Source organism: Bactrocera latifrons, unplaced genomic scaffold (genome assembly GCF_001853355.1).
Source record: "Bactrocera latifrons isolate USDA-ARS-PBARC rearing strain unplaced genomic scaffold, ASM185335v1 scaffold_128, whole genome shotgun sequence".
NCBI classification, from domain to species: domain Eukaryota; kingdom Metazoa; phylum Arthropoda; class Insecta; order Diptera; family Tephritidae; genus Bactrocera; species Bactrocera latifrons.
The window spans coordinates 607,115-633,226 of NW_017534719.1; the positions used below are offsets into that span (position 1 = coordinate 607,115).

The 26,112-nt window shown below is 41.7% G+C and overlaps 1 protein-coding gene across 3 annotated transcripts in view; it reads left to right on the plus strand.

Annotated features, from left to right (window-relative positions):
- LOC108978828 (teneurin-a) overlaps window positions 1-26,112 on the plus strand; it is a 167,491-nt gene that overhangs the window by 109,593 nt on the left and 31,786 nt on the right. For 2 of the 3 annotated variants that reach the window (XM_018949293.1, XM_018949295.1), the window contains 4 exons: window positions 4,090-4,275; window positions 7,620-7,766; window positions 9,916-10,123; window positions 13,969-13,995. In XM_018949293.1, the coding sequence (XP_018804838.1) occupies window positions 4,090-4,275; window positions 7,620-7,766; window positions 9,916-10,123; window positions 13,969-13,995 (568 nt within the window). The remainder of the gene's footprint in view (window positions 1-4,089; window positions 4,276-7,619; window positions 7,767-9,915; window positions 10,124-13,968; window positions 13,996-26,112) is intronic. The other variant, XM_018949296.1, reaches the window with a different exon arrangement.

Sequence of the window (26,112 nt, forward strand, 5' to 3'; positions counted from 1 at the left end):
CTGTATGCAATCGAAGTACCAACGAAACACAGAGGACAAAAGAGTTTCATTTCAATATCGTCCTTGAACTCAATACCCAAAATGTTGAATATTGCAAATGGGTGTATTGGAGAGCTGTGTGTGAATGAAACTCTCTTTTTTCTTCAACGAGCAGCTCGAGCAAATTTTGTTGAATCGCTCGGAAGCAATTGTTTTAGTTCAAAGGAAATGAAAAACTAATAATATATTCAAAAACAATCAGACCAAAATAAACAAAATGCAACTGGCTAACCAGTGAAATAACTGCGCACATAGACAGTTGCAGGCGGAAACCAGTTAGGGAATAGTTTCGAATTGGACTGAACAACTCTTTCCGATGCGAAATTCGAATGTAGACTAGCATTTTGGCATCATACAACCGAAAGCCGGTTCGAGAAATATATTTTTAAGGGAGACTGTGATTATGAATTTTAGAAGTTTGATTTCTTCTGTGTGACATAAAACATATGTCCCCACGTAGTTCTGACTTCGATGTGGTACTGCTAGTCTTCTTGAAACTGTGTGACATTCACCAGGATGCACTGTAGGAATTGGCAACTGTCACTCAACATCACTTGCATGCTCACAAAGGCAGACATCAAATGAATAACAACAGAATTAATTGCTTAATGCGATGCAACTTCCCCCAACACACTCAAATTGTCTTCGTCGAACGTAGCGACGAATGTACACGGCAAAAGACGAACTCGACCCAGGGTGATAGGCTTCGCACGGCCGAATTGTAGTTGTATACCGGTGCGTATGAGTAATATCCAATTTGACACATAAATATTGAATGAGCCGAGCAGTCCTTCCTTCACCTAGCAAAGCAATACAGTGCTCTGTCTTAGTTGCATGCATATTTAATAATCAAAAGTTAAATTTATGGAATTCTGATTCAATTTACGCTTCAGCGATTTCTACGAAGTAAAGTAAATACCCAAACACTTTGCCGTGGACAGGTAAGCTCTGGCCTATTTACATGTCTCCACATACATCAGTTTAACTGCCTGACTCGAATATCTTATCTAAGTATCTATTAGCGACTCCTTGGGCTCGTCCAGCTATGCGGCAACCTGTTACAACAATAACAAACTAATTGAATTGGTTTTGATTGCCAATGTTGAACATGCTAGAAACAAATGATAAATAGGATGAATACTTGCAGCGTTTCCGTAATAATTTAGAATAAAAAAAGAAAAATTATTAGCGAATGACAGTTTAGGCTTTACCAAGTAGACATGTAACAAATTGTACTATTGAACAGGTGCTCACTAACCGAAATATCATATACACTTATTTTGTATTGCGCACACTTTTCCAACCCGCGTTCGAATGTCTTTAGTTCAATGAGAGTGAGAGACCTTGAGAATCATTCGATGTTTGCTGATTTTAAAAGCGCTTTAAAGGCGACCACATTGCACGCCATTTCACTTTTTTCTAACGGGAGCATTAATCTGTTACCTTTCACACTTGAAACTATCGTTAAAACTCAATGGCACCCATCAGCGAAGACCTGAGGAGACCGGTATGGCAGCCCTGCAATACATAAAAATCAGTGCCAAGCGAAAGTTCTTTACAACATTCCCTGCAAAGGCACTCAACTATGGGCCCCACCCTCCACTCAGGGCCAGCAGCAAGGCCAGCTATTGTGCCGAAGTTGTCTTACCTTTTTAATATTTGTTCAATATCATCAGTTTCAATGGAGTCCATGTGGCAAGAATGATTAAGTGGTCGCTCGCACACACATGCAAAGCTCACCCGAAGAGCTCCGACACATACAACTTTGTGGGCGGAGAGCACACTGTGAGCTCCCGTTGTGCCTGAGCTGTCGCTGTGTGTAATTCGAAAATTGTATCAGATGTCTGAAAGTAAATTTACAGGTGTTCATCGCTGAGTTAACAGTGCAGTGGAGGCTGCCGCAAAGGATGATATCCTTGACCTCATTTCTGAATTGAATATATCCACTAGCCTGTGCGTAGTCGGTTCCGTGTGCGCACTAAGTATACGAAAATGAGGTGTGCTTTTGTATGAGTTAGAAATAAAAAAGCGCCATATTCAATTGGATAGGTAAACTTCACAGAACTTGCAACAAATTACGGTCAGTCCTCCCTGCTTCTTGCAGAAATTATATTCGTTTAAAAATGTTGCCTCAGGCCTATGCTTTGGTTTCAGCATGGACTGTTCTTACAAGTACAGTTATTAAATAAACTGTTAAGTATTTTGATCCTGAAGGCAAGCAGTAGGTCTCCTTAGCTGTCTTCTTAAGAAAAAGTTTTAAGGGCAGCCAAATAACGTCTCATAGACACTTCTACTCTTGATATTTCTATCGCTTAAAGCCCGTCTCTTGATACCCTCGACATAGTTTTAACCACAAATGCCCTAGCAAAGACGAAGTGTCATCATCAAAGCTTTCTTATATTATTGGGGGTGATCATTCATATACAGCAACTCCATTTGCCTACATTAAGGATTTTTGTCACCCCAATAACAAACCGCCTCACCTCACAACAGCAAGCGCCACACCTGTCTAAGTAGTTGCAGCAGCCCATCTCTTTGGCTGTCAGCCAGACTGTCTAAATGGCTTCCTTATCATTTGTAGTCAGCAACTCATCGCAAAGTACTTGCAATATGCGCAGCCCAGGCCCGCGATATCAACATGCCAAGCGCTCGCCGGGCCTGGCGTCTACTCTCAGCCCCTGGCTACATCCCGCTTCGAGTCGGGCTCACGTGCTGCATCAGCAACTCATCGGCATACGCAAAGTAAATATGTGGCTGCCAGAATTTGCAATTGCTTGGGTTTAACGGGACGTGTGCTGTGGCGTGAATAGGGCGAACAGCGAGTGAGTAGGCGACGTGACTGCGCTAAAATCCAGCGAAACAGAGACTAGTGGATAAAATGAAAAGCGATGTATGCAATTGGTTACCCGGCGTTTGTATAACTGAATGGATTTGCATAGCTGCAGCAACCGCACGGGTTAATGTCCTTTCGACATACAAGAGGGAGGGAGGCATTTGTAAAATCTCTTCTGTACATACAGATACACTGGCGGCAAACACATACATATATGGCTGATTACCATAAACATACATTAATGCTTACAAACATGAAAATCTGCGCATCAGAGTTCTTTAGAAGTAGTGTATAGTTGCCAGCGGCTGAGTCTAAGCACAAGCAGAAATGTTCCCGAAAGGATTAGCCTTAATAAACACTGTAGTTAGTGTACGACAATCACCAGCACCAAACTCCTTATATCCTCCGCTACTCTGTTACACGCACGACATATTGAGGCCTTTGTGATTTCGCACTTGATATTGCCCGCGCCATTTACCATTGAACAGACTGATATTAAATTGAAGATTAGCGCATTGTATGTACATATATATATTCATATTTATGCAGTCACAAAAAGAATTTTGCAAAATTTAGGACCACCCTACGACGAACCATTGCGCCAGAAAAATGTTCGGTGCAAACATGTGTTTCGATCGATACGAAGTTGATGGTTTATTAAAGCCAGTTCTAGCGCACACACATACATTTTGCACGAATGTATGGATATGGCCCATCTTGATGCACTCCACCGACATGGTGAATGCAGCGACAAAGTCTATCAATTTCACTTTATTCACAGTTCGGCTTCATTTTGCGAGCTCCTTCAGTCTGCTTTCCTGCGCGCCATCATTTATCACTTAGAACAAAGCACAATTGCTCTCCAAGTGGGTGAGGTGCATCCGCTGAAGGACTACACGCCAAAAGCTGCAACAAAAACTCACAAGCTTATTGAACTCCACCCTGTCTTCGTGGAGATTTTGGATGCGCGTGGATGTGAATATGAAAAAATTTAATGAATAGGTAGTAGAGAATGAACTACTCATGTATGCGATTTATACTTGTTCAATTCTTTTACGAGCCTCAATTAAAGCATTTCTGATTTGTCTTGCTTCAAATGCATCGCGATTCGATTCAATTTAATTTTGTTATCTTTGCATTCCTGCTTATTCTTATGAATACATTTTACTTCCTTTACAAATAATATTGATGTCTCTTTTCTACTCGTATCTTTACAGCTGTCTGCAGTTTGGACTGCGGTCCCAACGGCGTCTGCGAGTCGAGCAAGTGCCGCTGTAATCCCGGCTGGACGGGCAACCTCTGCGATCAGCTACCTTGCGATGCCAGATGCTCGGAACACGGACAATGCAAAAACGGCACCTGCGTGTGCTCGCAGGGTTGGAATGGACGCCACTGCACACTACGTAAGTATTGAATCCACTTTATTGTGATCCATATTTGAGTGAATGTCCATATTCGATGCAACTATTAGCATGGAGGGGTGTGGGTGTGCATTTATTGTACAATTGCAGAACATCAAATTACGATTATAACCAGCCACATGACTGCAGTAGGACTGCATTCGAGTCTTGGTGGCATTGGCGGTGGCGGTGGCGTTGGCGGTGGCGAGTAATGGTTAATTATCGGCGGGAGTTGTCGTTGCGGTCTGCCATTTCCGCTGCTTAAATTGAAAGGAAACAACGAGCGAAATACTATGTGGCATGGCGCACCAACGCCGAGTGCCCACTATGAAGCCAAGCGTTAATTAACGCCAATTAAGCCAAATTTAGTACAATAAAACGCACCTTGTAGCGCCCCACCCATGGGATCGCCGGCGCCCACGAATGCCAAGGAAGTGGAAAACATTTCCGTTCTATTAATTCTGCGTTTTCATTTGCGCGTGTGAGTGCCTTTGTGCTCGTTAATGTGTGAATGTATTGTGGTCGGATGAAATAACAAAAGGTCTGTAATCATAATCGATGGACCGTACCACAATGACTTTACAAAGGATTTTACTGTCCATTTAGCGGCCTTTATCACCAGAAACGGCAGAAGGAAGCGAAGCTTCTGCCATCACACGAGACTGCTACAGTGCACAGGTAGCCTAGACAGACGAACGTCTTGGGGTTCAGTTTTCGATTATTCACAAAAAATGCACTTGTTAATAAGGAAACTTGTCATGGATGTTTTCGACACAGTTCGATGATGTTGTGCCATAGTTTAAAGCGGATGTAGGCACTAATTTACTGCGGATAATTTAAGTTGTTCGGGCCAGCTTAATGTTTTTTTCTAAAATAATATTTTGGGAGCGGGATTTCTAAAATGGCATAAAATAGAGATAAACGACATACTTTAGCCTTTGCTTATAACGAGGGGAGTGTGTCCTCTGTTTTTATTTTGTAAGATTTTATATGTTTGGAAATGAGATCAAAGTTCCGTGATAGCGAATTTGTTATACATTTTTAATTTAATTCATTTCTGACAAGGAACTATATATAAATTATATATAAAATATGTTAAAGCGACTTAAGCTTAGATGTTACCTTTAACCCTTTATCTCATTCGTATCGCTCTGTTTAGGCAAATGTTGGGATTAAACTCACTTTTGAGTCCCGTTTAAAACGGTTAGAAGACCTCTTCTTCGTAGCTTCCAACGATAAGTCAACTTCGGCTACTTTAACATAAGTTCTAAGTGCTTCCATATATATAGTATTTATATGTACATAGTACGCAGATTGAAATAATGCGTATAATAGAAGCAATTATCCCTTTCGCTAGGTTTTAGACTTTTCTAGACGGAAATTCACTCAATTATTTGCTCTTCCCTTTGTATGAGTTCTTCGCCAAGTTTTAGGATATGCAACACCGTCGGTCACTACTCGGCCAGATTGAGAGCACGTGGTGCATTGGGCGGCGGTTGCGGCTCTTGTGTGGAGCGTATTCGGCGGCTCAACCAGCGGTACATCCAAAACAGAATGTCGTAGGCAACAAAGACGGCGATGTACAGGGCGCAGATCAGCAGAAAGCCAAAAATGCAGTACGTCAACATATCGATGATAGGCGTAGAAACAATCAACTTTCAGCCATCAACAGTCGACGTGAACAGCCGAAACCACAAATGCCCACATATACACCTATATGCATGCAGTTAGGCACTAGTGTGAGTAGCCGCGAAACCGCCGCGTTTGCAAAGCACTTAATAACTTCCCGAAAGCTCCCCTGCAATGAAGTTGAATTGCTTCACTCCTTATATTTTGCTTTTATTTTGACTTTCCGAAAAGTGACAACCGACAGAAAATCACTTCATGGCAAGCTCAGAAATTCATACGGAAAAAGGTAGGCAAAAACACGGGTTTTATTAATAAATTGTATGCGAAAAACACCGATGAACCCGCTGAACACCCCTTTGCCACACCCGGGAAGAGGTGAGCTGCAGCAATATTTAAGCATTACTAAGGATGCTCTTCCTCGGGGCGCCACCACCCGGCATCATACCGAGCAAGGCTTCGGCGAGTTAGGTGTGCAGCAGACCTCAACTTTGATAATTCCGCTGCCCCTGGTGACATCGCTGTTGGCGCAACTTCAAGATGGCGGCCGGCAGCCTTTTTGTCACTATCTAATATCCTGTCGTGACTGGCAAAATGTAAGCAAAAAGCTGATTCATTCCAAATTCCCTGTTGTTTTCTCTGTTGTTATCTGCGTCGTAAATGTCACTGCGAGCATAAAGTGAAACTCAGCGGAGCCACGACAGCTTCGCGCGACGTCGGAAGCTGTTAGCGACAGCTGAGTGGTAAATACCGTTTGTAGATGTGCATGTGCGAATGTTGTGTGTGTAATATGTACACATTTATTGATCTTAAATTGATTTCGCGTTATTTTGGCTCAAGGTTTCTCTCTTCGCATTCTTTTACTGCGAAACTTTGAAGCTTCTCCCACAATTTCATGAATTTTTCGCCCGCCCTCGGCATTTCCAGCTGTGACTCGTCTATTAGCTTTCGCGAAAGGGCTTTAAATATTTATCACCCATATCAGGCTAATTTCGCAAATACTCAGCGTCTCTGTTGAAATTCACCTATTTTCTTTTGAGAATTCTAGACGTATTTTCACCTCAAAGGATTCACGGCACGTTATCGGCCCTGCTGTGTGTGATTTCTTTAACATTCTCTTACATGTTCCTCTTTGCTGTTTTTTATGTGTCATTCGATAATATGAAGCATCGCCTTTCTTTAGGTTGCCCGTCGTGCCCTTCTACACTTTTTTGTTTACTCCTTATTTTGTTCCATAAACTTGAATGACACCACTTCGGCGGAAGACTGTGGAAGTCAAGTCGCTGCGGCATTTGACGGAATCGTACAGTGTCTGTATGTCTGCAAAGTTCAAATTCGATTTGAGTTCACTTCTGGTTGAGGGAGTGAAATTCACGTCAGATATTTTATTGCATGGCCAATTGCATAGAGTGGAAGGAAGGGTAACAACCGAATGGAGTGGACTGTAATTGACAGATAAGTTAACTTTTTTGCCGAAGAAGAAACTTCAAATAAAATTGGCCTTTCACCGTGCATTTGGAGCACACTACGCGGAAGGATTGTGTAGAAGGGGCCAATGTGGTATGATTGGTACAGTATGTGTGAGTGTCGAATAATAATATATATAGTATTTTGTTGTAAATCAATAAAAGGTTGTAAGAAACTATTGTTATGGTTTTGAATACTTCCATGCATATTCGGAGCAAACTTAAATGCGCTTTTTTGGTTGATTCTTTTTCCAGCTGGATGCGAGAACAGCTGCTCGAGGCACGGACAGTGCACGCTGGAAAACGGCGAGTACCGCTGCGACTGCATTGAGGGATGGGCTGGCTCCGACTGTTCGATCGCGCTGGAAATGAATTGCAAGGACAACATTGACAATGACGGCGGTAAGTGAAGCACCTCTAGATAAAACTATGCATATAAATAAGCAAAGGTAAATGCATAAATACCACAAGGCATTTATGTATCTAATGAAGCCACATGTACAAGCCAGTCCTGCCATTTCAAATAGCTGAATTAAGCCCCAACTTTTATGTTAAAACCAGGCGATAACATTCGCATAAAAATGCATATCGAGTAACGGAGTTCCGTTGGTTAACAGGGGGTAAGGGAACCGGACGTGCGTCCAATTCGGCTCCAATTCGCCTCACTCACAGGTAAATCGCGAATTGCAGCGAGGCAAAGCAATAAAATATCAAAGGGCACCATGTATGTAAAAGGAAGCGATCGAACAATCATGAGCGCTTCTACCTGGTACAAACAGAGTACTCTATATGCTTTTGTACATACTAATATACAATAATTACCCTCCCAAATATCAATTTCCCAGCACTGGGTGCATTATGCTGAACACCGAGTCCAACGAAATCAAATGCTGCGTGCGACTTACGCCGCCTGTGTTGTCGGTCAATTGAAAAGGACTCTTCGCTTTCCCTTGAAAATGAACAGAAAGAGCTTTAGACGATAAAAAAAAGGGTGTATAATGGATCAAACACGCTGGTATGCAACTATTATGAATACCTAAAAGCCATAGAGTTCACCTTCCTACTGAGAAGAAACTTTTGTTCATATCGATTACAAATATTATCGGTTTGTGCGATAATACTGGAGAATCCTTTCTAAAAGAACACTAAGATCACAGCACTCGCCTATTTTTGCTTTGGCACGAAACGCCTCATTGCTCCATTTGCGTTAAGACTGGATCAAACATCCTTGAAAGCCTCAATGAAACATATGTGTTTTTCCACCGGTAGTGCACTTCCGCTACTAATCCAATTGAAGACAGAAGAAACAGCTCGCGCAGCACTTGTCTAGCATTAAGGAAGGTGACAATTGAAACAAAATGCTCACACACTCGCAATCACCAGTACATATACACGTATGCGGAGTAAATCTGCATCAGGGCTTATGTTTGCTTCCTCGGATTGTCAATGCAGTTTGATTATAAACAATTCGTTTAGTTCAACAACAACAGTAGCAACCATCAAAAAAGGTAAAAGAAGCTGTTAGAGAACGAGAGCAATGTTGTAAGGGGAAGGAAGGAAGTGCGCCTGAAGTGTCATAGAACATTACAAGCCCCACCTTTGAAGACGACCGACTGCTGAATGCGCAAACCAGCGGAGCGCGGCAGCAGAGCAGAAAAGGAGGAAATAAACGGATATTGAAATCAACTTAAAAGCGTACAGCTACTTAGCATTTACATTTTGTTGCTGCTTTCATGTTCCTTCCATGTCGTCACTCTAGCCGACTGTCGCAGCGCGAATGAGTGACTGGATAGGTCGATGGGCAAATGAACGAGCAGGAGAATGAGTTGAGGACAGAGCAGAGGAATAGCAAATATATAAATATAAAATGGAAAGGATGAAAAATGAAACGGCAAAACGAAACAGCTCGAGCGCCACTCGAGAGTGTTTCAATATTTGTACCACTAGAAATCCTGGAGTGCGCATTCTTCAAGAAAAAAGAAATCGAGAAGAAAGCACGAGGCATTATAAGGCACCGTGAAGCGCTCCAGCCGAAAGCAGGCCTGCCAACAGGCGGGTTGCCCCGGTGCAAGATAAGCAGGTTGGAGATTGTTTGGCTAGGCGTACCGCGAATGTAGTATGTCAGCGCTGATTGCCACAATACTTGTTCGACAATGGAAGTAAGTAATGGACGCAAACACTCATTTGTTTATGATTTTAAGAGTCGTACACACTGGTCTGGAAAGGGTTGAGCTGGCGTGTTAAAAATTGGTTTGCATTCCACAAAGCAGAGCTGCTGGGCAAATAAGCATCCGAGGGCTTATGCTAATTTGCAGTCTTGCTTGTATGGATGAGATGAAATATTGCTGCGGCAGCCGACGCCTAAAAGTACGGCTCATTAGTCCCTATTAATGCGTGTTCAGTTGCCCTCCTTTATCCGCTGCCGTTACAGCTGCGGCAGCCATTGTTGCGAGTGTCAATCAGGCTGATTGATCGGCACTTCCGCTTTGCTCGTTACTCTTGCCATCTCTTCGCAGCTCTTGCTCATTGCTGTTGATTTATCTCGTTGCAGATGGTATGACTGATTGTTCGGACAGCGAGTGCTGCTCGCATCCCGCCTGTGCGGAGCACATCATGTGCCTCTCCTCCAACGACCCTGTAGAGGTGCTGCTGCGCAAGCAACCACCCTCTGTCACCGCGTCCTTCTATCAACGAGTCAAGTTTCTGATTGAGGAGAACTCGGTGCAGTCCTACGCCCACATGGACGAATACAGCGAAAAGTGAGTACTACAGTTTACACACACATACACACGATCCCAATATCCAAATATCTAGCTTCTAGAGCTTTTACTCGCTTGAGAACGTCTTAGGCAGGGCCTCATTCAAAATAAATAATAAGCCTAAATTTTCTCATTATAAATAACATTGCAATATATGTATGTTAAAAACTGTTACGTTATAGAGGATTGCAAATAGAGGCCTAGAAATATTATAGCCATTAAGTTGCGGATATTAAGCATATGCGTATAAAATAAGGACCTAGGTACAAGGAAGAGAAAAAGCTCAAATCGAATTCGAAAGAATGAAAATTACATATTTCTATTTGAATTACATGTTCTGTATCAGTATTGGTTTTACTTGTTTTGATTATCAGTCAAGTAAGTTTTGATTCTGCGAAGTGGCCTTAAGATTATGCTTTGAAAAGTAATTAAAAAGGCTGTTTTGCAAATATTTTCCGTTTTATTTGAAACACATTTAATTAAAAAATATTCAAAACCCCAGATCACATCCTCCAAATCCTCTACCAACTCCCCTCAATGAGTCTATCATTTTATGCGTTGGAAATATGAAAAAAAATGGAAAGATATTTTCGTCCAAAATGGTTTTCGTTATTATCCAGTGGAAGCGAGTGTTTCTGTTTCTTTCGTAAGCGTGTTCTTTTCGTCTTTTGCTTTTCTCTAATTTGACATTATCAATTGGTTCGTTTGAACTGTTTGGTTGCTTGTTCTTTAGTTTGGATATTAATATCGAAAGCTACATGTTTCAAAAATTAAAACAATCAATGTAATAACAGTAAATGTTAGCTTTTATTTGAGCTTTTTCTTTTCTTGCCTAATATAGGGTTACCGATTTCAAACACGAATGGTTTTTTCGAACTTAATTTTGTGTAGCCTTTATTTCATATTTTATTTTCTTATTATCTATTCTCTTATGTGTTTTTAATTCATAAAAGGAAAAATGAAAATAAATCCAAAGCGAAATAATGATAGCACTTCATTGAGTATGTGTGTTGTCTAGTGTTTTACCTCCTTGTGTTCGTCTTACCCTGTAAAACGTCTCGAAAACATAACCTCATAACGAAAAAAATACAAATAAAAAGCAAAAAATAGAATAACCGCTCGGTCAACATAGGTCTTATAGTGTCCTATGGGTCAAAGCAAAAACATATAAGACTTTTCTGAACCATAAACTGATATGCGTTAAAATATGTAAGTACAGTTCTCTTAGCCGGACCACTGCAGAATCTCCGCTGGTCAAATAAACGTGGGTTCGCTTTAAGACACTGTCAAACGGATTATGATAAAACTATCGGCTGGTTGTTAGCAGACCACTGATTTAAGTTTGTTTGTAAGCTTTGTTTTAGAGCTTTCAAAAGATTGCTAACGGAGAATCAGCAATGGAGAGGGTTGACAATCAACTTTCTTCGTTATGATTTCGTAACCGCGAGGTCAATGGAGAATGGATGTAAGGAAGCGTAATATTTGAGTTGATTGAAATTGTATTGATGAATGCAAACATTTGTAAAATTCGAACTTTATTGTCGTTTGTTAATATTATTTAAAATGTTCATTCTTAAGTATTTTCCTTTTCAAAACATTTTATTAGGTCTGCTACGAGTTTAGTTGTATCCACCAAGCAGATATACCGAATTCGGCTTTTAAGAGATTATCTTGTGATCTCTCGTATCTCAAACGAGCAGAAAGATGCCTCCACAAGGTTTAGCGCCTTTGCCCACACATTGTTTTCTATGTTAGTCCAAGCTAAATTTTCAATCGAATCTTAATGCTAAAATTTTTGAGTTGTTTATAACTAACTAATAACTCTAATTTAGTTACAGTTTGTTATTACCAACAAGGCTGTTAAACAGATTTAAGTTAAGTTGTAATTATTTACAACTTTACTTCTTGCACTTATTATAAGGGTGCCTTCAGTTGAAAATTATTAACAAAAATTGGTAAAAGAAGTCGCTTAAACTCGAGATAAGGATCACAACCATATTCGCACACTTTCGTGGGAACGTTCCTTAATACGGCGCTTGTAACATTTAGGTGATTCAAGGTAACAAACGTTCCTGACGAGTGCGAGACTAACGCTCATATTAGTACTTTTTCGCATTAGCTGTTAAAATATTTGTGCGACTTCAAGTGAAACTTGTAATTCGTGGAGGATAAGTAAGTTCAGTTGTTTTCATTTCAACTCAACTGTATTGCAGGTGTATCTGGAGCTCCTTGTTATACCAAATGTGCGCAAAAGACTACCAGGTTTCCATATGTAAACGATATACCTCGATTCATGTTTACCTCTCAAAGTGATTTTAACGAAGTCTCTTCATATCTTTTCTGCGAATATCTGTTCCTGCAAACCGAATTAAAAAAAAAAAAAAAAATGTTGCATAGCTACGACGAAGAAACTACGAAAGGATATTACCCAAATTCGAGAAAAGAAGTAGGCAATTTAATTTTCCTTTGCCTTTCTCTTCCGTTCGAATGTTTTGTGTTGTTACCCTTAATTATTAACTTATTTCTTTACTTTTCTCTTGACAACCAGTCACAAATCTAGATTTCCATGCATTTATGTATTGCTAATTCTTCATTTATACTCTTATGTTTCCTAAGTATCTCAAGGGGTCCGAAAATATTGTACCATAGGGCTGCAGAAAGCTCGGTGTGATTTTGTAAAAGTGTACTTTTTTGTTGTTGTTTCTTTTGTTTCGACTTGATTTTCATTTAACATAAATATAAATGTGGTACATACGAACATATTTCCTATACCTGTAAGCTATTTAAGGACGAAAAGCCGATCGTAAATCACTCCGATGGCGTGTGTTTGCGAGAGAAACCAGCAAACGGCATTTGAAATCCAGAAAGCCGGCACGCAGTCCACGACTAAAAATTAACGCAAATCGCTATATCGAACTGTCAGCTGGAAATCGGAAGGTAGACACACAAAATGAAAATGCAAACATTTGATCATTTGAAGATTTATAGCGGCTTTGAAGTGCAATTAAGGCATTTTAGAACAGCATTCATTAGCTTTGGTTTGGTTATCGACTTTCATTTTCATTTTTATTTTGATTTCGATTTCGTTTTTGATTTCACGTTTTATGCTCCTGTATGTTTACAGTTATTATATCGCTTCTGTTCGTATTCGTTCTTCAAATGTGCGTGTCCAAGTTATAAGTTGTTCTGTTTGGTTCAGTCGTTCAGTTTCTATTATACAACTATTAACATATTACTAACCAGTCAATTAGGTATTGAAAGCCCTGCTGGCCGAGAAGTCGTCCAGGCGTCACGGCCGGGGCGGATTAATCGGGTGCCAATGCGACAGTCTGTCAGTGTCCTTGTGTGTATTTGTCAAATGTGCATTTTAAGTTGATCGTTTCGTTTCCTTTCGTTTCGTTGAAAAAATTTGTGTGTTTTAAAGTTTATGTTCTGGTTTCGATATTTGTTGGATTGCCCGGAAACTCATGGAGTTTTCAACAGTTTGCTGTATGGGCGAAGCTACCTTCGCCTCTAGACTGTGTAGGGAACTGAAGAAAATAATTTTACAAAAACAATAAAAAAGCAATAAATTAATATAACAAATATCTACATTTTGTCTCTTTGTCTCTTTTTTGTTTTCGATTTGTGTCCTGTCTTTTATTGTGTACATGTCTGTGTACCCTTTGTCGCTTTACGGCTGCCCGGCACAAAACGTAAATTCATGAAATCAAAATGTTTAAAAATACAACAATTAAAATACAATCAAATATCGACAAATAAAATAAAATAAAATAAAAAATGAAAAATCGCTGCCGAAAAATCAAATCACTTCAATCGTGAATTATGAAAATTCCAACGTACAGTCTCTTCTGGAACTCGTTCACACCTTGGTAAGTTGACAAACACGGATACGCTCCTAGGGAAGTAGGCACAGATAACAAAACTCACACAGATATTTAAAGAACCGACAACAACACTTTTTATTTTCATCCATTGAGTTTAATTCCTTTGAAGACTACTGCATAAACAGAACCTAAGCTTCCTCAGAATTTAATTTTTGCGGCTCGCTCACCCACAGCCGAAGCTGAAGTCACTGGTATTCGGGGCTGAGTCGGCAGAGCTTTTCGAAATTCAAACTCAATGATCACTTTTTATGCTGCCGGAAGCAGAGCAAACTCATTACAAAAGAAAAAAACAAAAAAAAAAAGAAAAATAAAAACGGAGTCACAGACAAACAGAAATAATGGAAATACAAAACTAGTAACTGTAAATATGCCTTTGTTTTAGTTTTATCTCTATGTATGTGTGTAATTCGCGGTCGAATGCATTTTTATACATAAATTATGCAAATAAATGGGATTTCTGCTATAACTTATTATTATTGTAACTGTTATGAATATCGATTACAGTTGTTTGTTGTATGTGTACGTGTCTATGTGTATTCCGTTAATTCAATTCCGTTGATTTTTTTCATTTGTTTTGTAATCTCATCGAGTTTCACTAACATCGACTAATCACATTTTCCAATTAATCATTCAGTCATTCAGCCAATCGGCCGCCATATGATTTTGTTTTTGATCCCTAGTCTTTTCGTTTTGCTGCTTCCTTCATAGTATAATATATACATACATACGTAGAAGAATATTTGGTTTTTCTTTTTTGTTGTCTCCAATTCATTCGTTCATTTTGCCTGAAATGTACATAATTATTTTGAATTCAACTAGACAACAACAAAAAAGTTCACGATAATTATTCCGCTCATTTTTCGACTCATTCCTCACTATTTTTGTTATATTCTACATTATACTTAGTGAAACCCGCTCGCCTCGCTCCTTTATTGCATTGAACGTAGATGATTGTGATATTTTCAGAGAGTTCGACTCATAAACGTTTTTCAGTTTTCAGTAGATTCACTTCAACATCTTTCGTTGTCATATATTTACACATGATTTTTGTGCTTTTTATCGCATTGAAGAGTGAAATCACCATGAAATTTGTCATTTCGTTTTGTTTCAAACTCTTGAGTGCCGAATCAGTACACTTTTTAGTGAGCGCTCAACAGAATATTTACATGGAATATTTAAGGATAAAAACAACAACGCAACTGAGAGTCCTTAACTGCCTACGACAAAGAATGAAGAAAAGTGAAAACAAACTATCCACAGCCCTTATATGTGCTCCCAGCCCAAATCAGAAACGAACATCCTTACATGTTAAATAAAATACATAAGCCATAAAACAGAAAATAGAACAAAAAAAAAACATTTTCTGCAACAATAATATGTTGAAAAGATGAAACTGATAATCAAACTATAAAATGCCAAACCTTCCAACTTTCCCAATTGTCTGCGTCTTGAAATCATTTGTTTATCACCACCACCCCCACATGTACACAGACACGCCATGCAACCCCAACCACATCCACCTTCCCCCACATACAAGCGTAGTCGCTTCTCCAGTTACTACACATTTACAAATTCAAAAACCAAAAACAATCAAAAACTGAACACTGCATAGTTTTAAAGAATTTTGCGTTCTTTTTAATTTCCATTTCCGAAATATTATTTTCAAGTATTTTTACAATTTTCGAAAAATCTGAATAAAAAGTTGACCTAAAAGTAGGACTTGCGATAAGTTTCATGTTGCCTATCAGATTAGACAGAGAGTACTTTCGCAAATATAAGCGAGTAGCGGATGTGTAAAAGCGCTAAAACATATTTGAAATTAAATTTTAGTTTCTCCATTTAGTCGGTTTATTAAAGAGGTTAAAAATAGTGAAAGGATTGTTAAGGTATAACATAACCATACTTCTATTAAATATTATAATATATACATGTGAATATAACTGTTTATTACAATATATATATGTAGGTATAAATGATTTCGAATATTTGGAGTTTTCTGTCTTAAAAAATGCCAGGCAACACTGCTCAACAACAACTCTGACCCTTACTATCTTCCAATCCGATATCGGAGATTGCCCTGAGGCATGAAATATGAACCGTAAGCGGCCGTAACTACACTCATTTCCATTAGTAATCGAATGGCCAAGCAGCAGATTCCATTACGCGGCTCTCTGTTAAATAACTGGTAATCCGTTGCTTTGCGAAAACAAATAAATCTATACGAATGCAAACGCGCCAGCTGCATAATGCATGAACATAATAAATTGCTGGCACTTTTCGGCTTAGCGGCGGAAACGAGCGTTTGAAAGCCATTTGGGACAATGAGAAAGTTTATATATTTTTATGCAGTGCAAAGCGCCAAATCATCACTATAAAAGTGCATAATTCCGGCACTTGCCGCTGCACCCGCCCCACACCTTCGCACGGCGTCGCCATAAAGGCCCACCACGGCATATACGTAACAAATGTCACGCCAAACTGCCACACATCCATAGTTGCTTAGTAAAGTGTAGATTAGGCGCCGGAGGCGCACACCCCACTTACCCAATGGCACGCGAGTAAACAAACGCTCGAGCAATAACAAAATAACGACGCAACTGACGTTGCAGCAGTGAGTACGTGTGGCTGCGTGTGTCTGCGTGCCGTGGCAGGCTTCCAGTTCTACATTTGCTTTCAGCCGCATAAAAAAAAAAAGAATATGTAACTGTTAACATCAACTACAAAAAAACGTGCTCGCCAACAACAAAAGGCACTTCGAGTGCTAATGAAAATGGAAATGAAAGTATAAATAGAAACAGAAACAGAAAACGAAGTAAAAATGGCGCTGGAATGCTCGCGTGCATGGACATAAAATTTAAATAATTGCAAAGCAGATTAAAAGCGAATCAAGTAGCCTTTTTCGGGGTGAGCGAGGGCGTCAGTGATCTACTCGGTCATGTGCATATGTGTATGCTGCGCACAGCCATGCCACCAAGCTGGCGGCTAGTGCATTTCCGTCGCGTTCGCACGGCACCTGCGGGCAGACAGCACACAAGCTGCTCCGCCGCAGAGGTTGTCCAGATACACACCCTAATGCGAATTATATTTTGCTATCGCTTTGCTCGTCCCCATCAACCTCCAATGCGCGCAAACGCACCAACAACATTAGCGGTGTGTGGGCGGCTTAATGCAGCGCTGCAGCTAAGAGCGCAAATAAAATAGTGCAATTTATTCGTTATCGTGCGCAACTGACACAATAAAACGAAATTTTCCCACATTCGCGCCCTGCTCCTCGCTCCTCCAGCGCGCTCTCCTCGCCGCTGCAGACTGCCGTGTAGTCAGGCGATGCCGCAGCGCTGCCATATCCATTGTACTTAGGTTGAATGAACATGCAGCACATGGGGAAACAGACAAATAACGGCAAAAAGCTCAATTGCACAGACACAAACCGTTATTATTATTACTATTTTTGCCGCCATTATGATAACGAACGAATCCGAATTGTGTTATTGCCTGTGTGCGACCACGCACGCAAATACACTAAAACTGCATATTCTCGCCTGAGTTGAACCACAAAATATTGCTAATTGCCGCGCACTTATGAAACGTGCCCTTAAATAAATTGTTGCTAAAAGGAAGATCATTACAAAATTTCCTCTCCCGTGAATGAAGCGTTGTAACCTAAACCTGGAGCATTACTTTAAACGACCTGATGGGAAGACTAAAGTGTCCAGAAAAATATTTTCGCTCTTGCAGCCGTCAAGTGGATTACAAAATGAACTTCTGCATAAAAATCACAATTCACAGCTTTATCTATCTGTGGTACATTTATACTCAGCATATATTGAAGATACATTTAAGCTTTCGTTTCCATTTTCGCTCCGTGTATTTCGTTGTTGCACGTCTGGTGGCTTTCGAAAACTCGATTTATTTGTAGGGATTCGCAAGTAGACAAACAACTGCGCCGCATCATGGCCACTGTAAATTATCGAAATAAAAATGAATGACTTTTAAAGCAGTAGCACACGAATGTGTGGCAGGTGTGCGCGGCACTGGCTCAGCAGTTAGCATTCGGAGTTTTGCGGCAGCTTTATCACATAATTTTCAGCTCACATTACTGTGCCACCCTTAATCCGTTTCGAAGATGATAATCTCTGTTGATTTTACTGCGCATTCCAAATGACAAACACGCCAGCCCAGCTGCAATTGTGTGCAACATGGCGTATGAGTGACACATTTTTATCTGCCGGAACTCAGCACTCATGTGCACCCACTAATTGTGGACATGCAGAGTTGTTGTTATTCCAAAAAACTCTCACTAAGTGACCCTTATTTATACTCATTCTACTTGGTGACTGTTCTGCTGCAACGATATGGCTAAAGAACCCTGGTGTATGCAGATTTATTGGTAGCCAATCACTAAATCGAAATCAAATGATGGCGTGCTTTCAGTCGCAGCTCCATTCACCACAAAGCCATCGAAAAGCAGGTAGAAACCTTTGGAGAACGCCCGCGGCGTAGGCAAATAACTACAAATAAACACAAAGGCCCAAATTAAATCAAACAATAACAAGAAAAACATACAAATACCATGCACACTTCCAAGGATACAGTGAACTGAGAAAATAGTGAAAGCAAGAACAGTACCAAAAGCAGCGGTGAACGAGCCAAAAGTGTTTTCTAGTTACTTTGAGTTCCTTTCAGTCAGAATGAAACTTATTTGTGTCGCAAACTAAACTGTTTCCTGCTGTTCCGCCATGCGCCCTACCGCCGCCCACACTGAAACGGCGGACGCAGTGGCTGATTACCTGCCATTTGCGGGCGGTAGCGGCACGCGAGCGCCCTCTCCGCTCCCCGGCTAAACCTAATTCTGTTTGCATTCATTATTGTGCTTTCGCACCCGGCCTCTCCTTCCGACGGAAGCGAGTGTGGCTGCCGCTGCCGCTGCAGGAGACCCGCCCACCCCATTACTTCGACTTATTGTCACTCAAGTGTTCTATCGCAACAACAACAATTACTTAAACAATAGCTAAAAGTAGCGGAGCAGCGAGCAACAAAGGCCGACGGAGTGGCTTTATAAGACGGCGCTGAACGACGGTGCATAATAGAAATGAACAATGTGGGAATTGTAAATTGCGGAGAATGGAAAAAACAAAACAATGAGGAGAAGTACTATAACAAAGCAAAATCGGCTCTTACTCCTCCGCCTCTTGGCGCTGCGGCGGCGAGCGACTCCACTGAACTCCGCTTCGCTGGCGAATAGTGGCGGGAAAATCTTACTTCCTGTTTTTCATCAATTCCATTATTTTTGCAAAGTGAGCGAACACGAAGGAAAATAAAGCCAAAACGAAAACGTCAAGAAAGTTGACAAAACACAGAGTCGGTGGAAGAATGCAGCAAACGCTCACATTCACGCGGGACGCTGTCGAGTTCATTGTTCCGAAAACGGTAACAAAACGAAAGTTACTTGTGCTCATCCTCACCGACTGCAGCCCGCTCACAGCCACGGCACGGCGAAGTGAATGCACTTTTGTTGCAAGAACTAGGTGAAGTGTTGCAGAAAACAATATCACCGCCCCTTCGGCGGTGCGCAGCAATAATGAGTTGACTGCGGTGGAGGCTGATTATCTTAGCCTGTAATCGAAATTATTCAGCGCACAGTCGAAGATTCTCAAAAACATGTGCAATCGCGTCGGCAGTGACGTCAAGGACCCGGGCGCGGGTGGCGGCGACGGAGCGGAAGGCGCGCGGCTGGGAAGCAACAAGCGCTGGAAAATTCAATGCATAAATAATTGAAAATTTAAATGCAGTCTCAAATTTCGTGCGCGGCAACAACATTTTGCATAAAAGTAATCAAAAATATTTTAGTTTGCTTTCTAGTTGGACTTCACTCACGCGGCGGATGCGTGCCATGTCGCTTGGCGACTGCGGAAGATGAAGCTACACCATTGTCTTGCTACAGTTATGAAAGTGGCAATATTTATGACCTGGTTTGTGAAATGAAATTCTAACTGTATATTGAATAAGAGATTGCAAGTGGATTAGGATTCGCTTACTCCAGAATAAATAATTCCAAGTGGCGGCTGGCTAAGCTCTTTATATGTGCACTGGAAAATATATCTTGCAGCCCGTATAACGGGGAATTAAGTAATATAATATTATCTGAAAGCTTAATTCTAGGATTTAAAATATGAATACTTGCCCCAAAGCCAGAGACTCATCTATGAGAAAGCAATGCCAATATTTTGGTTCTGCACCGAAATGTGGGTGCCCATCTTATTTCTATGGAGGTAATACAACAACCACAAGTAACGCTTAAATGAACTACTTGCACGTATTTCGGAGGTGAAACCCAATCATTAAGATTCTCTTGCGATGCGCTTATAGCCGTACATAATTTGCTCCAGTGTTTGCTTATCGCTCAGCAATTTTCTTCTTTCAATTAACACTTCCACATCAAAGTTTTAATGAGTTTCCATTAAACGTGAAATTGCCATGTTTTACATAATTGCGTTTCTCCTAAAACATAAAGTGTTTTAATCGCATTTTAATACGCAACTGGCGCAATCAGCCGCCGCCCACCCCGCGCGCAAATAAACAATTTCGCTTCGATTGTTGCCAGGCGTCGGCACGAGGTTGCCAACAGCGCTGCCCGGCAACAATCAACATAAATGTGAGAGTAATAAACAACTTGTTATTTTGGCTTACATTGCATAACATTGGCTATCGCTTACGCCGAAATTACACCCATCCAGCAGCAGCAGCAGCAGCAGGGGCTCCACTGCGCCAGCTGCACGACTTTGGCGCCACAGCCCAGCTGCGAGCCTTGCCCATGAGGCTGTGAAGCCGTGAGGCTATCAATTTGCGCCGAAAGCTCAGCTGAATTCCCGTTTATTGCCACCCCGCCCCCTTAACCCTTGCAACGGTATTCGACCTTTGCGCAGCGCAATTTCGACTAAAATGTGTGTGTGTGTGCGTGTGTGAGGGTTGTTTGATGAATAAACTTCGTTGTAATTCTATCATTCAAAAGCAGCTAAACTTTAACGGCGCTTCCCCAATAAACATCCAGTAATTAATTGCCCGTTGGCTGATGCGATAGCTTAGAGGAGCTGCTGGTGCCTTTGGAAGGCACGAGGCATGACCTTGGAGCGCCCCAATTGTAGCTGTCTTCCAACAAATGGAAATTGCTATCAAATTTGTATTGTGATAAATATTTTATTGGCGACAATATGTGGCCTTACAACTCTACAGCAACAAGCGGCCTACGTTCGTATGCAAATGAGGAAATTACGGGCCTGGCTTGCCGGCGTCAACACATGCTTGCGGGGAAATCCATAGCTTTAAGCAGAAAAGCCATTAAATTGAATTCTGAGGTGTCAGCTGTCACTGTCGTTGTCCCTGTTGGTGGAAGCTCACATTAATGGAATTTTCTGCATTGTCCTGCCGCTTTTCTAATCCGCCAAAGCGGCCCGCACACACACACACATATGTAAGCATTCTCCCTCCTGTGGGGTTTTTTGTGCGATTTCAGCTTTTGCTTGTCGGAATTTAAAATGAATTGTGTCAAGCGCTGAAAAAATGTGTCTACATGCCGCAAATAGTTTTTTTAGCCCCGCATTGTACATACACACAAACACACATAAGCTAATGCAGTTGGAACAAGTCTTGCGGCGGACGGCGGAGGCGCTAGCAGGCGGAAAGCGGCTGAGAATTCTGTCCACTGAAATGGCTGGCAGCCAACGAACGGAGCAAATTGCCGAAAGCAGCAGCAAATGGCAGAGCCCTGCGGCGGGTCCTCGCGCGCGACTCTAAGCACCTTATCTGCGCGTCCCTTCGTTAGGCACAGACTTATTTTTCCGCTTGCAGTTTTCCGCTTTCTGGTGACGCTCGAAATAAAAAAGCCAACTTATGTTAGTTTATCATGATTTTTCGTGGAATTTGTACCATGTAATTCCTGACACAAACAATTTTCCGAGCGCCTACCCCAACCCGTTGCGTGGTGCCGTGCGGCGAGTGCAGCTCGGCAGGTTGCAACTCTGCCGTTCTCAGCACATTTTTTGCCTGCCTCTCGCGGCCTCCGCGTGTGCCACGGCGAGCCCAGCTCAGCCATTGTCCTAAGCGCTGCATTGCCTCCTTCACACCTACAAGCTCACATGCCGCATGAATATGCGATATGTGGCACAATGTAGCTGGCCGGAGGAACGCAAGGTAGAGCTAAATGCAACAAATTTCATGCTTTTTATTCTCATTTGTTTTTGTATTGTGTTTTTCATTTATGTGCCATACTTTAGTGCGCCACAAAACAAATCAACAGCAACCATCGTGCAGAGGAAACGAGCAAAACTCGGCTGATTCTTTCCACGAATTGCAATTGTGCGCTGCGCCTCGTGTGAGTCAGTGGTGCTTCTTCCTTGGCAGGCCAGTCGGCGGTGAAATGGGTGTGTCGTGACAGGAGGAATGTTGCTCTGTATCAGCTATTTTCTTGCGCCATTTGCCGCGCACGAGTCCTTATCTTCTTGCCACACTGACGTGGCTGGCTACCGACGGGCCCTCGTATGCACGCCGTGTCTGCTTAGACGTGTTTGTGTGGGTGAGCGCCGTGGGGGTGGCATTTTTTATGGACACATGTACTTGCAGCACTCAATTGCCCATCGACTGTATAACTTTGTGGGCTTTTGTGGTTTTATGATTTGCGGAAACGCTTATGCGATGTCGGTGTGTCAGCGTTAAATTGCCATCGAAGAGATAACTCTGAAGTGTTCGGCCGCCGCGCTCCGCTAGCAATTTCCCAAAGTGTCATGAACTAGAAAGGGTGTACAACTTTTAGATACTTAAAGCGCCACATTATCTATCTAAACATTTATCAAAGGACCCGGAAAACAAAGAAATATAGAAAAGTTGCAAAATGTTTCGCACACTTTTCTGTACGCCGCTTCATTTAGTTGTTGCTTTAAATGTTTATTTTTTCCGTAGCTTTTTCCCTGCCATCAGGAAGAGAAGAAAGGCTTTGTCCATTTTCAATTCGTGCAACCGACATAATTACTTGTGACAGCCTACAAATGTACTTCCATCAAATTGCTCCGGCGCCTGCCTCTCCCTCGCCCCACGCCCCACGCTGCGCGTTTATGCTCGAATGTCTTTTTATTTTATTGTGCAACTTACAATTAAAATAATTAACTTTAAATGCTATAAAAAGGTTGCACAAGCAACGACGCAATGGGAAAACGTCGACATGGCTGCCGAACAATTTCCGGAAGTTGAGCAAACGGGCCAAAGGCGAAAGAAAATAGAAAAAGTAAGCTTCAATTAGATTAAAAGCACAAGAAGCAATACGCGGGGCCAGGTGATTAAAAGGCGCTTTGGGAAAGTGCAAACCTGTTGATGTGAGCTCCTCTCACGACGTCGTTGAAGTTTGCGCCTTTAAGGACACTAAACGACGTCGTGGACAACTAAAAGTATAATCGGCGGGCTTTTAAAGTCTCAGAACCGCAATTTATTAGACGAAAACCGTATGCCGCAAATATAATTCCTTTATGAGCTCAATATTCCCTACTTGAAATTCTTTCAAAAATTACTATTTAGAAATCTGTAAAGACCTTCTTGGTCCATATTTGACAGTCTACGTGCGAGACCCCTCTGTGAATGATAGAAGCTGCATTATACGCGATCTCTTAATATAGACTGTTGTGTAGCTCCTTACATGAAGCATATATCAATCATATATGAATCAATTGGATTGAATTTGGACTAAGAACAACAAGGCTTTGGTGACTACTGTATTGGGGATGTCGTATCGAAAAATAAATTCGGGAATTTTGGACTGATTAGCGCTCGTACTGTCCGATCTTTTTCCGCATATATGAAAAATATGTCCGACCAAACCAACTTCCTCTGCTAAGTATTACATTAACGACCTCGTGCTCCCTTTTCGGAGTCCTTTGTTCGCAAATAATCAATATAGCGTTTACGGTTCGGTTTGGTGAATTTGTCGGCCAACTGATGCAACTAGGAGGTCAGGCGTAGTTTGTGTGTGCAGCGTCGTGCAGCGTCGTACACACAAATACAGCAGAACGCTTTGACTCGTCAGTGCAAACAGCATCTGCAACTGGCAGCCTTTGCGACACGCAAGTGGAGCTTAGTGAATAAATTGCCTGCCTGAAACAAGTGACAGTGCTCGCCTCACGCGTGACATCTGGGGCACATTAATTCGTCTTATGACTTGCCGCATGCGAAGAAACAAGGAAAGGGAGCCGGGTGTCTCCGCCAATTGCTTCATCAGTGTGGGTGTGTATTAGTGTTTATTATCATAAATATAATAAAAGATTTCGATGGAAGTGCTGCTCATCTCAATCCGTCGCCTTCGGATTCTTTCTCAAACTGCCGGGACACTTTAGTTGCAAAGATTAAGCACTCGAAACGTTGCAAGCGCAGCGAGTGATAGTTGAACAGAACACTTTGTTGCTTCTGAGTGGAAATATTCATAATTGAATTTCACAATGGCATTTGAGTGAGCGCAACATTTACTATGTAAAAGCCACTTGAGCTTGGCGGCATTGTACGTGCGCGGGCGGCAAGTTGTTCGCATTAGCAAGTGGCATATGGCATGTGGCAAGTAGTTGGGCCTTCTGCTGCCGTCATCTGTTTGAGGGGCTCGAAAATGCGAGTGCGCAGAAAATTGCAACACTCAGCGACAGCATTTCAAGTGTCACTTTTGCATGCCGTATTATGTGCCCTAATAAATGTGTATGCATGCAACTCGCACAAAAGCAATAGAATTCACTTTCACATGCCGGGCCTTCTCACAAAAAATGCTTCAACTGCACAAAATTGCTCCATACTAAATTAGTGTGTACATAACTCTCTTCACAAAGGAGGAGTGCACAAGCCACCAACACATGTGGCATGTTTGGTGCTCGCAGCGACTGGCTGAAAGCCGCTTTCATGCCCTGCCTCGCTATGTAAATTTACAAATTGCAAATTATGCCCTACAAAACGCTACTTTTGTGTGAGCAAACTTAAAAATTCTATTTAAAAATTGTTGTTGCTGCGAAAAGCTTTGAACGACCGAGCGAATGCGTGAATGTGTGAACGAGAGCACCGGCGAGTGGGTGCATGAGCTGATGTAATGGCAATGTAAGGAATTCCCAAATGGGCTGCCACGGCTGACTGGTGGAATGGTGAGCCGAGCAACACTTCATCAACGTTGCAGACCCACGCGTGTGCTCCACAAGCGGACCAACACACTCCTTCACTGCAGCCATTTTGTCATTAATCATAATAGGGGAAGCAGCGAAGTCGCGGGAGATGGTGCACAGTGCAACAAGTCGGTCACACATGCGAAATTTTCTGTTGAAAAAGTGAAAATTTAAAGCTCAGATTCGCAAGGCTAACTTTAATTCAGCGGATTTGAATTCATTCAGTTCAAAGAGTTTTGAAATCGTTTTTTAGGGGGAAAATCCCGAAAAGCTGCTGTGGCGACATCACGTCGAACTTTATATTCACTACAACGCTACGGTTGCAACTTAGATTGTAAGTTAATGAGAACTTAAATAGAAAAATCGCTAAATTCACAACACTTTTCATCGAGAAAAGTGCCAGCGACGGAGCAATAGAACTCAAACACTGTGCGCACTCACTTCCGCATGGAAGCTCGCAAAGCGCGCAGCCACATAAATGCACAGGTAGGAGCAGTGGTGATGAAAGATGAATGGCTTAAGGACTGAAAGGCGTCTGAAAGCGAGAATTAAAAGAAATAATGGCTAAAATCCTCAACTTAAGCGCCGCTCTGCCTTTTCGAACACATCGCGGACCATGTATGTATGTATGTATAAATATAATGAATTACTTTGTGGGCACTTACCACCACATCCGCTCGCACACACTGTCTTTTGCAACTGTAAAAATGTGAAAATAACGGTATTCAAATCATTTGCTTTGCTAAAAGGGGAATGCAACACGTGCACACTTTAAAGTGTAGATGTGTCTGTCTCACCACCGTAGCTGATTAAAAATGTTGGAAGCTGATATTAAAATTGGCTGAGAGTGAGACTCTACGGCCCGCTGGAAAGGGGGGGGCGTGGCGCCGAAGATGAGAATGAGATGTGACAAGCTCGTAGAATGGGT